General features: G+C 45.3%; 1 protein-coding gene across 1 annotated transcript; it reads right to left on the bottom strand.

Moving 5' to 3' along the window:
• Positions 1 to 1,430: 1,430 nt before the first annotated feature.
• Positions 1,431 to 10,571, bottom strand: LOC115181720 (transcription factor E2F3). The gene is made up of 7 exons (XM_029743547.1): positions 10,075 to 10,571; positions 8,057 to 8,171; positions 6,893 to 7,112; positions 6,571 to 6,729; positions 6,259 to 6,373; positions 1,913 to 2,054; positions 1,431 to 1,778 (listed from the first exon to the last, which is right to left on the bottom strand). Exons 1-7 carry the CDS (start codon positions 10,342 to 10,344, stop codon positions 1,471 to 1,473), a joined length of 1,329 nt encoding a protein of 442 aa, XP_029599407.1. The 5' UTR covers positions 10,345 to 10,571; the 3' UTR covers positions 1,431 to 1,470.
• Positions 10,572 to 11,533: the final 962 nt, after the last annotated feature.

Below are 11,533 nucleotides of genomic sequence, written 5' to 3'. Positions count from 1 at the left end.
AAAGGGTTAATCTGTAAGGGGTATATGGTATTACTGGATGTTTTGAGGCACAAAACAATTTAGGCAACAGGGATTTTAATCCAGGAAGGGGTTGATTATCTGTAAACTAGAAGCTTGTTCTGAACATCTAGCAAGTTAGCAAACCAAACGCATAGCTGGAGCACTGAGCCGAGATCAATTCACACATCTTAGATTCCCTTAGAGCTATACTTAACCTTTAGTTATACAGCCCCCCCCCCCCCAAAAGAAAACTAATGAAAAATCATATGGATGTTCCTAAACCCTCCAGTAGACGGTATAGCGCCCGAGTCTAATCCGCACAGAGCCAGACTCTCTAAGATCATTTGAGGTATTCCTTCAGAGCAATAACAAAACATTGCTTTTTAACTTTGTTGTTCTTGGAAATATCCATTGAAATCGATACAGACTGGGACAGGACAACTTGGGTTTCCAATTAAACCATGACTTGTTGAGTTGAATTTGGTGATGCTTGTAAACCCATTATTGGCCCTAAGCAAAAAAGCTAAATATCACTTGTCAGTCATTAGACAGTTAACATGAATGTCAGTTAAGGAGATAATATCTTGACCAGTCCCAATCAATACTAAGGGATCAACTTGTACTTTATGATACAGTATCTCCCCAATAAGTGTTGCTCTAAAGTATTTCCTAAAAGTTTCAAAGACAAACTCAATTATTTATTTTTTGTTGGCGCAAAACCATCATCACACCGTCACTGCCATATTCTATGTACGATGACAAAAGCATAGAACTCATCGGCACAAACGTAGATTGCTTGATCAGCGTAGGGTGAAGCTGGCCACCTGACAAGGCAGAGAAACATCCACAGCCGTCTAAAACACACAGCCCGTTACGGAGGGGTCCGACTAGCGCCAGGCTGGATAAAGGCAGCTCTCAGTAATCAGGAAGGTTTGACAAGTGAGAGGAGAGTTGGTCAGGGTCGTTTTCATTAGGCCACAGCGTAGCCAAAACCTTTTGCAACTGAAAATGAAACCTCTGTTTCAGTTTCAATGAGTTTATCCATTTTTGTTCCTACTGAACACGACCCAGTTTTAAGGCAGTCTACAGTGCCTCGAAAAACAGGCAGGTACAGGGAGAGAACGAGATGCCGGATCTTTCACCCACCTGGCCCAGCGTACTGCCACGACAAACAGGCAGGCACAGGGAGAGAAAGAAAGAGATCTTTTATCCAGCATGGCCCGTGAACCTAATCCTCTTTAAACAGAGGGATAGGGCTGCCAAGGAGCTCTCCGTATGGTGCAGTCTCTCGCTACAGGCTGATCTCTCTCTGCTCCTCCATGAGTTACATATGAACACACCAGACATTTTCCCGTCTCTCCTGGTAAATGTGAACACACAGAAGAGACAAGTGTCCCCTGTCTTCCTCTATTCAGTAATAATTGGGGGGGGGGGGGGGGACAAGACACATCCGTCTTCCACCCCTCCCTCTTACATAGAGGGACACATGAGTTCTTCCAGGGGCAGCTTATCAAAGTCGTAGGTGTCGAACAGATCGCTGATTCCCTCATTTTCGTCTAAGCTCAGCATGTAGTCCTCGTTGAGGAGAGGGGGGGACAGGTTGACGAAGGGCCCGGCCCCGTGGCCCTCCAGGAGCCCAGACAGGGAGGAGGGGATCTGGTCCTCTGTTTGCAGCAGCAGGCTGGTGAAAGGGGAGGTGATGGGGGACAGGTTGGTCACCATCACTGCAGGGGGAGCTGGAGCGACATAGTCCTCACTGCTGCCGCCTGTTGCACTCTCTGTGTGGGAAAGGAGACAGGATGTGAGAGACTACAAATAAAACACAAAATGTTGATTTGATGGATGCAAGGAAATTTGATCAGGCCTAAAATAATCATTCTAAAGAGTGTGCACATTCTGACGGGAAAGGTACCTGCTGACACTTTGAGGAAAGGTGAGGAGTTTCCTTGGACATCCGAGCTGCCGTTCTTCACAGGACTACTGGCGTTGTTCTCCTCCGGACAGAGGAACACCTCAATAGGCCCCTTGGTGCTGGTGAGGAGGACAGACAGGCCCTGGTAAACAAACAAGATCCACTGATTAGGTACAGAACAGTTATGTCTCAACCTCAGTGACACGGACCCAAACTGCCCAGCTAACAAACGTTCAGGCAACTTTAGAGAACATTCCCTTGAAGAGTGTATTAGGTCATTACCTAACGTTTTCATAGGAATGTTGCAGCGACGTGCAAATGCTGTTTCCAAGGACCATTCATGGGAACCATGTTCTGTGTATGTTTGGTGGGATGTTGATGGAATATTCTCCTACCCCACAGAGAACTGGACACAAGAACGTTCTAGCAACGTTCCCATGAAACACGTCTAGAACATTAATATTGAAAAGTCTGGAGAACATGTAACTACGTTCAGGGTAAGTTATGTTTGATATTAAGGGAATGTTCTACAAACTAATGCTCCTAACTCCAATGGTAAATAGCAAAAACCTGCCAACCTAACATGCATAGAATGTTCCCTTAACTTATGGAACACTGGACACTCAAACATCTGGGGAACATGGACAGGTAACATTACAAAAACGTTCTCTCATCCTAGAATTGTTAGCTGGGTGGTCCCTAGGACGTCACTGACCAGTAACTGATAGCTGCCTGACACCTACAGTATTAGTCAATTCTAAACTCAGCAAAAAAAAGAAAGAAACGTCCGTTTTCAGGATAATTTCAAAGATAATTCGTAAAATAACTTCACAGATCTTCATTGTAAAGGGTTTAAACACTGTCCCATGCTTGTTCAATGAACCATATACAATTAATGAACATGCACATGTGGAACGGTCGTTGAGACACTAACAGCTTACAGACGGTAGGCGATTAAGGTCACAGTTATGAAAACAAGACACTAAAGAGGCCTTTCTACTGACTCTGAAAAACACCAAAAGAAAGATGCCCAGGGTCCCTGCTCATCTGCGTGAATGTGCCTTAGGCATGCTGCAAGGAGGCATGAGGACTGCAGATGTGGCCAGGGCAATAAATTGCAATGTCCGTACTGTGAGGCACCTAAGACAGCGCTACAGGGAGACAGGACGGACAGCTGATCGTCCTCGCAGTGGCAGACCACGTGTAACAACACCTGCACAGGATCGGTACATCCAAACATCCCACCTGCGGGACAGGTACAGGATGGCAACAACAACTGCCCGAGTTACACCAGGAACACACAATCCCTCCATCAGTGCTCAGACTATCCGCAATACGCTGAGAGAGGCTGGACTGAGGGCTTGTAGGCCTGTTGTAAGGCAAAGTCCTTTTTTTTCACCTTTATTTAAATAGGCCATGGTGGCGAAGTAATTACAATATAGCAATTAAACACTGGAATGGTAGAAGATTGTGCAGAAGATTAATGTGCAAGTAGAGATACTGGGGTGCAAAGGAGCAAGATAAATAAATAAATACAGTATGGGGATGAGGTAGGTAGATAGATGGGTTATGTAGAGGTGCAGTGATCTGTGAGCTGCTCTGACAGCTGGTGCTTAAAGTTAGTGAGGGAGATATGAGTCTCCAGCTTCAGAGATTTTTGTAGTTCGTTCCAGTCACTGGCAGCAGAGAACTGGAAGGAAAGACGACCAAAGGAGGAATTGGCTTTGGGGGTGATCAGAGAGATATACCTGCTGGAGCGCGTGCTACGAGTGGGTGCTGCTATGGTGACCAGTGAGCTGAGATAAGGCAGGGCTTTACCTAGCAGGGTCTTGTAGATGACCAGGAGCCAGTGGGTTTGGCGACGAGTATGAAGCGAGGACCAGCCAACGAGAGCGTACAGGTCGCAGTGGTGGGTAGTATATGGGGCTTTGGTAACAAAACGGATGGCACTGTGATAGACTGCATCCAATTTGTTGAGTAGAGTGTTGGAGGCTATTTTACAGATGACATCACCAAAGTCAAGGATCGGTAGGATGGTCAGTTTTACGAGGGTATGTTTGGCAGCATGAGTGAAGGATGCTTTGTTGCGATATAGGAAGCCGATTCTAGATTTCATTTAGGATTGGAGATGCTTAATGTGAGTCTGAAAGGAGAGTTTACAGTCTAACCAGACACCTAGGTATTTGTAGTCGTCCACGTATTCTAAGTCAGAACCGTCCAGAGTAGTGATGCTGGACGGGCGATCAGGTGCAGGCAGTGATCGATTGAGGAGCATGCATTTAGTTTTACCTGCGTTTAAGAGCAGTTGGAGGCCACCGAAGGAGAGTTGTATGGCATTGAAGCTCATCTGGAGGGTAGTTAACACAGTGTCCAAAGAAGGGCCAGAAGTGTACAGAATGGTGTCGTCTGCGTAGAGGTGGATCAGAGAATCACCAGCAGCAAGAGCAACATCATTGATGTATACAGAGAAGAGTCGGCCCGAGAATTGAACCCTGTGGCACACCCATAGAGACTGCCAGAGGTCCGGACAACAGGCCTTCAGATTTGACACACTGAACTCTCAGAGAAGTAGTTGGTAAACCAGGCGAGGCAGTCATTTGAGAAACCAAGGCTATTGAGTCTGCCGATGAGGATGCGGTGATTGACAGAGTCGAAAGCCTTGGCCAGGTCAATGAATACGGCTGCACAGTAATGTCTCTTATCGATGGCGGTTATGATGTCGTTTAGGACCTTGAGCGTGGCTGAGGTGCACCCATGACCAGCTCTGAAACCAGATTGCATAGCGGAGAAGGTACGGTGGGATTCGAAATGGTCGGTAATCTGTTAGCTTGGCTTTTGAAGACCTTAGAAAGACAGGGTAGGATAGATATAGGTCTGTAGCAGTTTGGGTCTAGAGTGTCACCCCCTTTGAAGAGGGGGATGACCGCGGCAGCTTTCCAATCTTTGGGAATCTCAGACGATACAAAAGAGAGGTTGAACAGGCTAGTCATAGGGGTTGCAACAATTACAGCAGATAATTTTAGAAAGAGAGGGTACAGATTGTCTAGCCCGGCTGATTTGTATGGGTCCAGATTTTGTCCTCACCAGACATCACCAGCAACAATGTCGCCTATGGGCACAAACCCACGGTCGCTGGACCAGACAGGACTGGCAAAAAGTGCTCTTCACTGACGAGTCGCGGTTTTGTCTCACCAGGGATGATGTTGGATTCGAGTTTATTGTCGAAGGAATGAGCGTTACACCGAGCCCTGTACTCTGGAGCGGGATCGATTTGGAGGTGGAGGGTCCGTCATGGTCTGGGGCGGTGTGTCACAGCATCATCGGACTGAGCTTGTTGTCATTGCAGGCAATCTCAACTCTGTGCGTTACAGGGAAGACATCCTCCTCCCTCATGTGGTACCCTTCCTGCAGGCTCATCCTGACATGACCCTCCAGCATGACAATGCCACCAGCCATACTGCTCGTTCTGTACGTGATTTCCTGCAAGACAGGAATGTCAGGTTTCTGCCATGGCCAGCAAAGAGCCCGGATCTCAATCCCATTGAGCACGTCTGGGACCTGTTGGATCGGAGGGTGAGGGCTAGGGCCATTCCCCCCAGAAATGTCCGGGAACTTGCAGGTGCCTTGGTGGAAGAGTGGGGTAACATCTCACAGCAAGAACTGGCAAATCTGGTGCAGTCCATGAGGAGGAGATGCACTGCAGTACTTAATGTAGCTGGTGGCCACACCAGATACTGACTTACTTTTGATTTCGACCCCCCCTTTGTTCAGGGACACATTATTCCATTTCTGTTAGTCACATGTCTGTGGAACTTGTTCAGTTTATGTCTCAGTTGTTGCATCTTGTTATGTTTATACAAACATTTACACATGTTACGTTCGCTGAAAATAAACGCAGTTGACAGTGAGAGGACGTTTCTTTTTTTGATGAGTTTAGTTCCAACGAGAGGTCCTTAAAAAGTTTGTTTTAAATGGACGCTGTTCTCCAAGGGGGGGAAACCATTACTTTCCTATCCCTTGTATAAACACTGCAGTGGACAGACGTGAGCATGGTGCATTGATTAGGTATTGATTCAATTGGTAGACTAGTGATTCTCAAACTCGAGTACATGGACTGGTCTGCACTGGTACCTGGGATATTGTTGACCGGTACCCCTTGTCAGACACTGATTGGGTGATTGCAGTGCAAGCGGTCATCCAACATGGTTAGTTTTAGTTGTTAGTTGACATTGAAAGAGAAGAACCATAACTGCATGTACCTTGTACACAAACATGTTGTAGAAAATACACTAGACTACCAAAGAGGACAGTCTCCGGTCCTATTGATTAACAGACTGTCTGATTACCTCCTGAGGATCTGGCACCTCCAACTTGGTCTCAGAGGGAGCTTTCACCACGATGACCGTCTTGTCCTTCAGGTTACGCAGCTGACGGATGTCTTGGTATGTCACATACGCAAACGTGGACCAGGAGGGTTAAAGAAAACTAAAACGCTGTGTTTGGGGGGTAAAAAAAAAACCACCCACATATTGACCAGCTTTGAGCACCTAAGTGACACCAGTTATAACAGCTTCATAGTATCCTACGAAGTGAGCCTCGGTTCTTCTTGTTTTTCTATTAGAACAGTGTGGTTAACAGTGTGTGTATAATAAGGATATTTGAGGCTGTGCGAGGCCTCTGTCATCTGTTGGACATCCAGGGTACAGCTCTGGATCAGCTCGTCCAGTCTCCTCTCCTCCTGACCCAGGTCAGACAGCTCACTGCTCAGACTCTGGCTGCTGGTCAACATACCCCCATCCTCTGACAGGTTACAGCCCCTGGGGGAGAGAGAGAGAGAGAGTGGGGAGGGTTTAACAGGACACAAGCCTGAAAACTATTTTCATTACCTCATGCAGTTAGATCAAGTCAGTGGTGATGTCTAGTGATTGTCCCTAAGGGGATAAAGTTGTCTGAATCAAATTGTTCTTGTGAGACACTTACATCCACTGTATGTTGTTCTTAGACTTCTTCTTGATCAGATGCACCCCCTCCAGAACGTTGGTGATGTCATAGAGGCGTCTCTTCTGCACCTTGAGAACCTCTGCAGCCTGATTGAGGTCGATGACGCCGTCAGACGACTGGCCCAGCAGCTCAACAAACTTCTTCGTTAGCAGACCCAACGATGTGTCGTAGCGCGTCTTCTCTGCCGGTGACTTTGGAGCTACAGGAAGACGGATGGGAGGGAGATCCAGTTTAGTACCATGTTCAAAGTTGGATGAGAGAGAGAGAGATCCAGTTTAGTATTATGTTCAAAGTTGGATGGGAGAGAGAGAGATCCAGTTTAGTACCATGTTCAAAGTTGGATGGGAGAGAGAGAGAGAGATAGAGTTTAGTACTATGTTCAAAGTTGGATGGGAGAGAGTGTTTGATTAAAAATGCATAACATTACAAGTTACAGTATGTTATCACTGCAGTGAGCAACTAAGCACCTTTACAGAGTGAGGGGATTCTATTAAACACGGGTCAGCGTTGATTACATTGGTTTTGGAACCAGGTTGCTTCCCAGGGATCCGGTCTGGTGCAGCCTTTTGGTCGACGGCGAAATCGGCTTTTTTCTCTCTTTTTTTAAAAGAGTGTGGAGTAATGAGTAGGATTGTGTTTTCACATTCAAAAAGTATTTCTTTAGATTAAAGGGCTTAATCTGCCTTCTCACTGAAAACTTGTTTGAAAATTACAACATATGTTTTATGGAAAATAGTTGTAGGTTTCTGAACGATGCATTATGCTGCCTTGTTGACAACGTGCCCGAGCAGCGCAGATTACTGTTCCATTTCAGAAGGGCGCTCCTCCATCCCCGCTTTTACCCGTTCACATCATGGGCCATAGCCCAGTACACCTTCTCCAACTTCTTCATTGATCATGTTTAGCAGGGGTGCCCAAACATCCTCCTGGACAGGTACAATCCTGCAGGATTTCACCCCAAATCAAGCACAACGGACTACCGATTAGCTGCTCAACAGAACCAATTAGTGGAATCAGGAGTTATTACAGATTTGGACCATTGAGCATAACCTAGCATACCCTGGAGGACCACTTTATAGGCATGATGGGCTTTATAACAGTCATAGAATCCTCACTTGCCCATCTGCTCTGACCCAGTCTTACTTTTGGGGCTCTTGAGCCCTGGCCCGGAGGCTCCTCCAGCCTTTCCCCTGGGGGTCCTGGCTCCTTCGATGGGGTACTGGTGGTCCGACTCATCCAACGCCAACCTCCGCTTGGCCTGCAGAAGGTAAACACCGCAGTCAGATCACTTCTCACAAAACAGATAAAAGATGTTCTTCAGTATCATTCTGGCATAACTGTGTGACAGGCTTTATAAATTCAAACCTACTCTGTAGAATAGTTTCTACACCTTGAAATGGTATAATAATTTTAACATTGGCAATAGAAAAGAAAGCATTTTACTTCACTTATAAAATATGCTTGTTTTGTACACTGAGAATGCTCCATTAGCGCCACTGAACAACACGTCCCATCGAGGAACAGAAGTGGGTTTGTCAGTGTACTGTAGTAGAACAGCTGTGCCTCAATCATTTGAAGACACAACTTACAAATACATTAGTCGTTCAGCAGACGCGCTTCTAAAGAGCAACTTACAGTTTGTGCATTCATCTTTAAAAAGGTATCTTGGTGAGAACCACATCATATTCATAAAGATTAGTTGTATATTGTGGAAGATAAATCAACCAAAAGGCCCTCAACGTCATAAGACCATGACCTGAAGATGACTCGGAGTGTCAGTTGAGATGTCGGCCATTTTGTCCAACATGGCATGAATGCTACTTTATTTACACATCACAGGCCTGAGAAAGAGTGAAGAAAACAGGAATGCTGAGCATCTTGCCATGGGTGTTTCATATGTAGAGCAAAGCATATCGAGTCAGTCGGGTCAATGCAGACATTAGCGTGTCTAGTGGGTCAAAACTAAAATATGAGGGAAAACATGAGGCCAGTCATTCATGAGGGACAGTGGACACAATATAGACCACCAACCTAGGGCTGTTTGAGAAAATGAACATCTTCATAATATCAGATGGCTCTGACAGGCATTTTCATGAAGCTAGAGATGGAACAAATAAAGTCCTTGCTGCTGGGACAGTTCATAAATATTAAATATGGCTGCCATCTTTGCACACCCCAAACCAATGCCCCAGTCAACCCTCCCTCCCCTCCCCCCACCCATCTCATTTATCTTCCTCTGTGAGCAAATGGGGATCCTGAACTAGCTATGTCTGTAGACTAGTGTCAAAAGACAGTACAGTAGCACGTCTGCTATTGTGCTGTGGCTTTTTCATGCATGGCCAGAAATTAATCTATATCAGCAGGTCTATATGGAATGCATTTCCGCAATTTCATGGTTAAAAACACAGGAAGCACGCAAACATACGAGCTATTATAACAACGTAGCTAGTTAGCAACTGTAACGATATTCGATATGACGCGGAAAACTAAAGACAAGACGACTGCCCTTCTGTTGCTCGACTAAGACTGTTGGCCTGTGTTTGTAGTTAGCTGGCTAGCTTGCAGGCTACCTACCGAGCGAGCCAGTCAACCCGCTTTCCAATTCCCTTCCCCCCCAAGTCCAAAACACTAACAGGGCCTAGCCACTCATTTCTGACAAGTAATTATTGTACAGCTAGCCTAGCAAGCTGAAGCACGACTGTGACAAACATGCACGGAGCCTTGCAAGGCTAGAGCTGCTCTTGAACCCTACACTAAACCCCCAATATTCTCTCAACTTGACTAACGGATGACAAATTGTTTCGGTTTTGGCTGTTGACCTTTTACGATACGGGTCTGACCCCTTCCTTAGCAATTGATAATACATGGCAGGCATATTTTATTAGCTAGCCAACAGGCTACCCAAACTAAATGACAGATTTATAGTTTCCCCTGTAAAAGTAACGGTGTAGCTAACTACGGCTTGAACAAAAATAACTGCTCTCAGACTAGTGCAAAACCCAACTACTGAGCGAACCTCGAGTCTGTTGGGCGACTCAAGGGGATCAGGGAGAGCGACCCAACTAGCTAACGTTAGCTCGCTAGGCTACCAACGTACCAAGCACTTTCTCGTTCATTTCATTTCACTGCAATACAACAGAAAATGACATTAGCAAGTTTACCGGTGGACGTCCTAATGTAGGTCGTTGTCCGGCTCCGTTTGTTGCTCCGTTTGGAGTGGAATATATACTGCCAGCTGGAGGTTCGGACAAACAGACATTTGAAGTCTGTGTAATGCAAGGCGGTGGAGTTATAATTTGTATATAAGTGGCAGTTGTAAAATGAGGGGTTAACCGGTCGGACAATGCTGTCAATACCGCATTTTTATCTAAAGAGCCTCCAACCCCTGCTATTATTACTTTATCCGGGGCTGATGAGATCCCTCTTCTCATCTTTGTGGGCTCGGGTACCCTTTGTCCCTTTAGTTTAAAGCCCCTTTTCAGCTAATCCACCGCGACAAATTCAAAAATATTGATATGAACGAGTAGATTATGATCTTATTTGCCGATATATGTATGTTTAAAAGTATATTGAGAGCACATTTAGGCAGATGCAATGGATTAGAAACTAGCGCGAGTCTCAGCCCTGCCAGCTCAAAAATGGCTCCAGGAAGCTGACAATGAATGAAGGGATACCGTTTACGCGCGAAGGAACCCTCCCGCGAAACTCAGATTTCCCGGGAAATTTTCAAACAATATTTGCATATGTGACACGATTGGTTACACTAAGTCATAACTCCACCTATTTTATGTACGTTTCGTAGTTTATTGACCAATGACAGTATAGAAGATAAGACAGCACGCGTTCATTGGACAGTTGAAGCTGGACACGTCAGACGCAATCAACGTGTCCCTATAATGTTAGCGGAAAAAAATAACCAAACTGCTTGAATTTTTCATACGATGTAAACTAAACTGACTTTTATAAGCCATGCAGAATTTTGTAGAATTATTATTATTATTATTATTTTAGATGGGCTTAGTACTTGGTGAGTTTATGGCAGCTAAAGCTAGTATGCCATTCACTAATGCTGGTGCATTTACTAGAATCGTTCAACAAACTGCTGCTGCTACTTTCATTGCCTTTTAGACATGCATACAATCATGTTCTCGCCCACTCCATTTCTGTCCTTGTCAAGCCAAACATGGCGATAGGTGGCAATGAGTTTGCAATGCATAATAACACTGACTGGCACTCAGGCTTAATGATGTTAGGATTTTTGCTAGAATGTTGGTCTGTTGACTATTGCTGTGCACAAAAGCCAAGGGAATTTCCCCATGCTTTACAGCACATCAATGCTTTAACCCCAGGACTGTCTCACATCTAAACTACCAGGACTGTCTCACATCTAAACTATTTAATGCTTTACAGCACATCAATGCTTTAACCCCAGGACTGTCTCACATCTAAACTATTTAATGCTTTAACCCCAAGGCTGTCTCACATCTAAACTACCAGGACTGTCTCACATCTAAACTATTTATTGCTTTACAGCACATCAATGCTTTAACCCCATGGAGTGTCTGACCCCCCCACATCTAAACGAATTATTGATAACACATGAAACTTCTGTATTTACAG

Source organism: Salmo trutta, unplaced genomic scaffold (genome assembly GCF_901001165.1).
Source record: "Salmo trutta unplaced genomic scaffold, fSalTru1.1, whole genome shotgun sequence".
Classification (NCBI taxonomy): domain Eukaryota; kingdom Metazoa; phylum Chordata; class Actinopteri; order Salmoniformes; family Salmonidae; genus Salmo; species Salmo trutta.
This window is presented reverse-complemented; position numbering and strand designations above follow the sequence as displayed.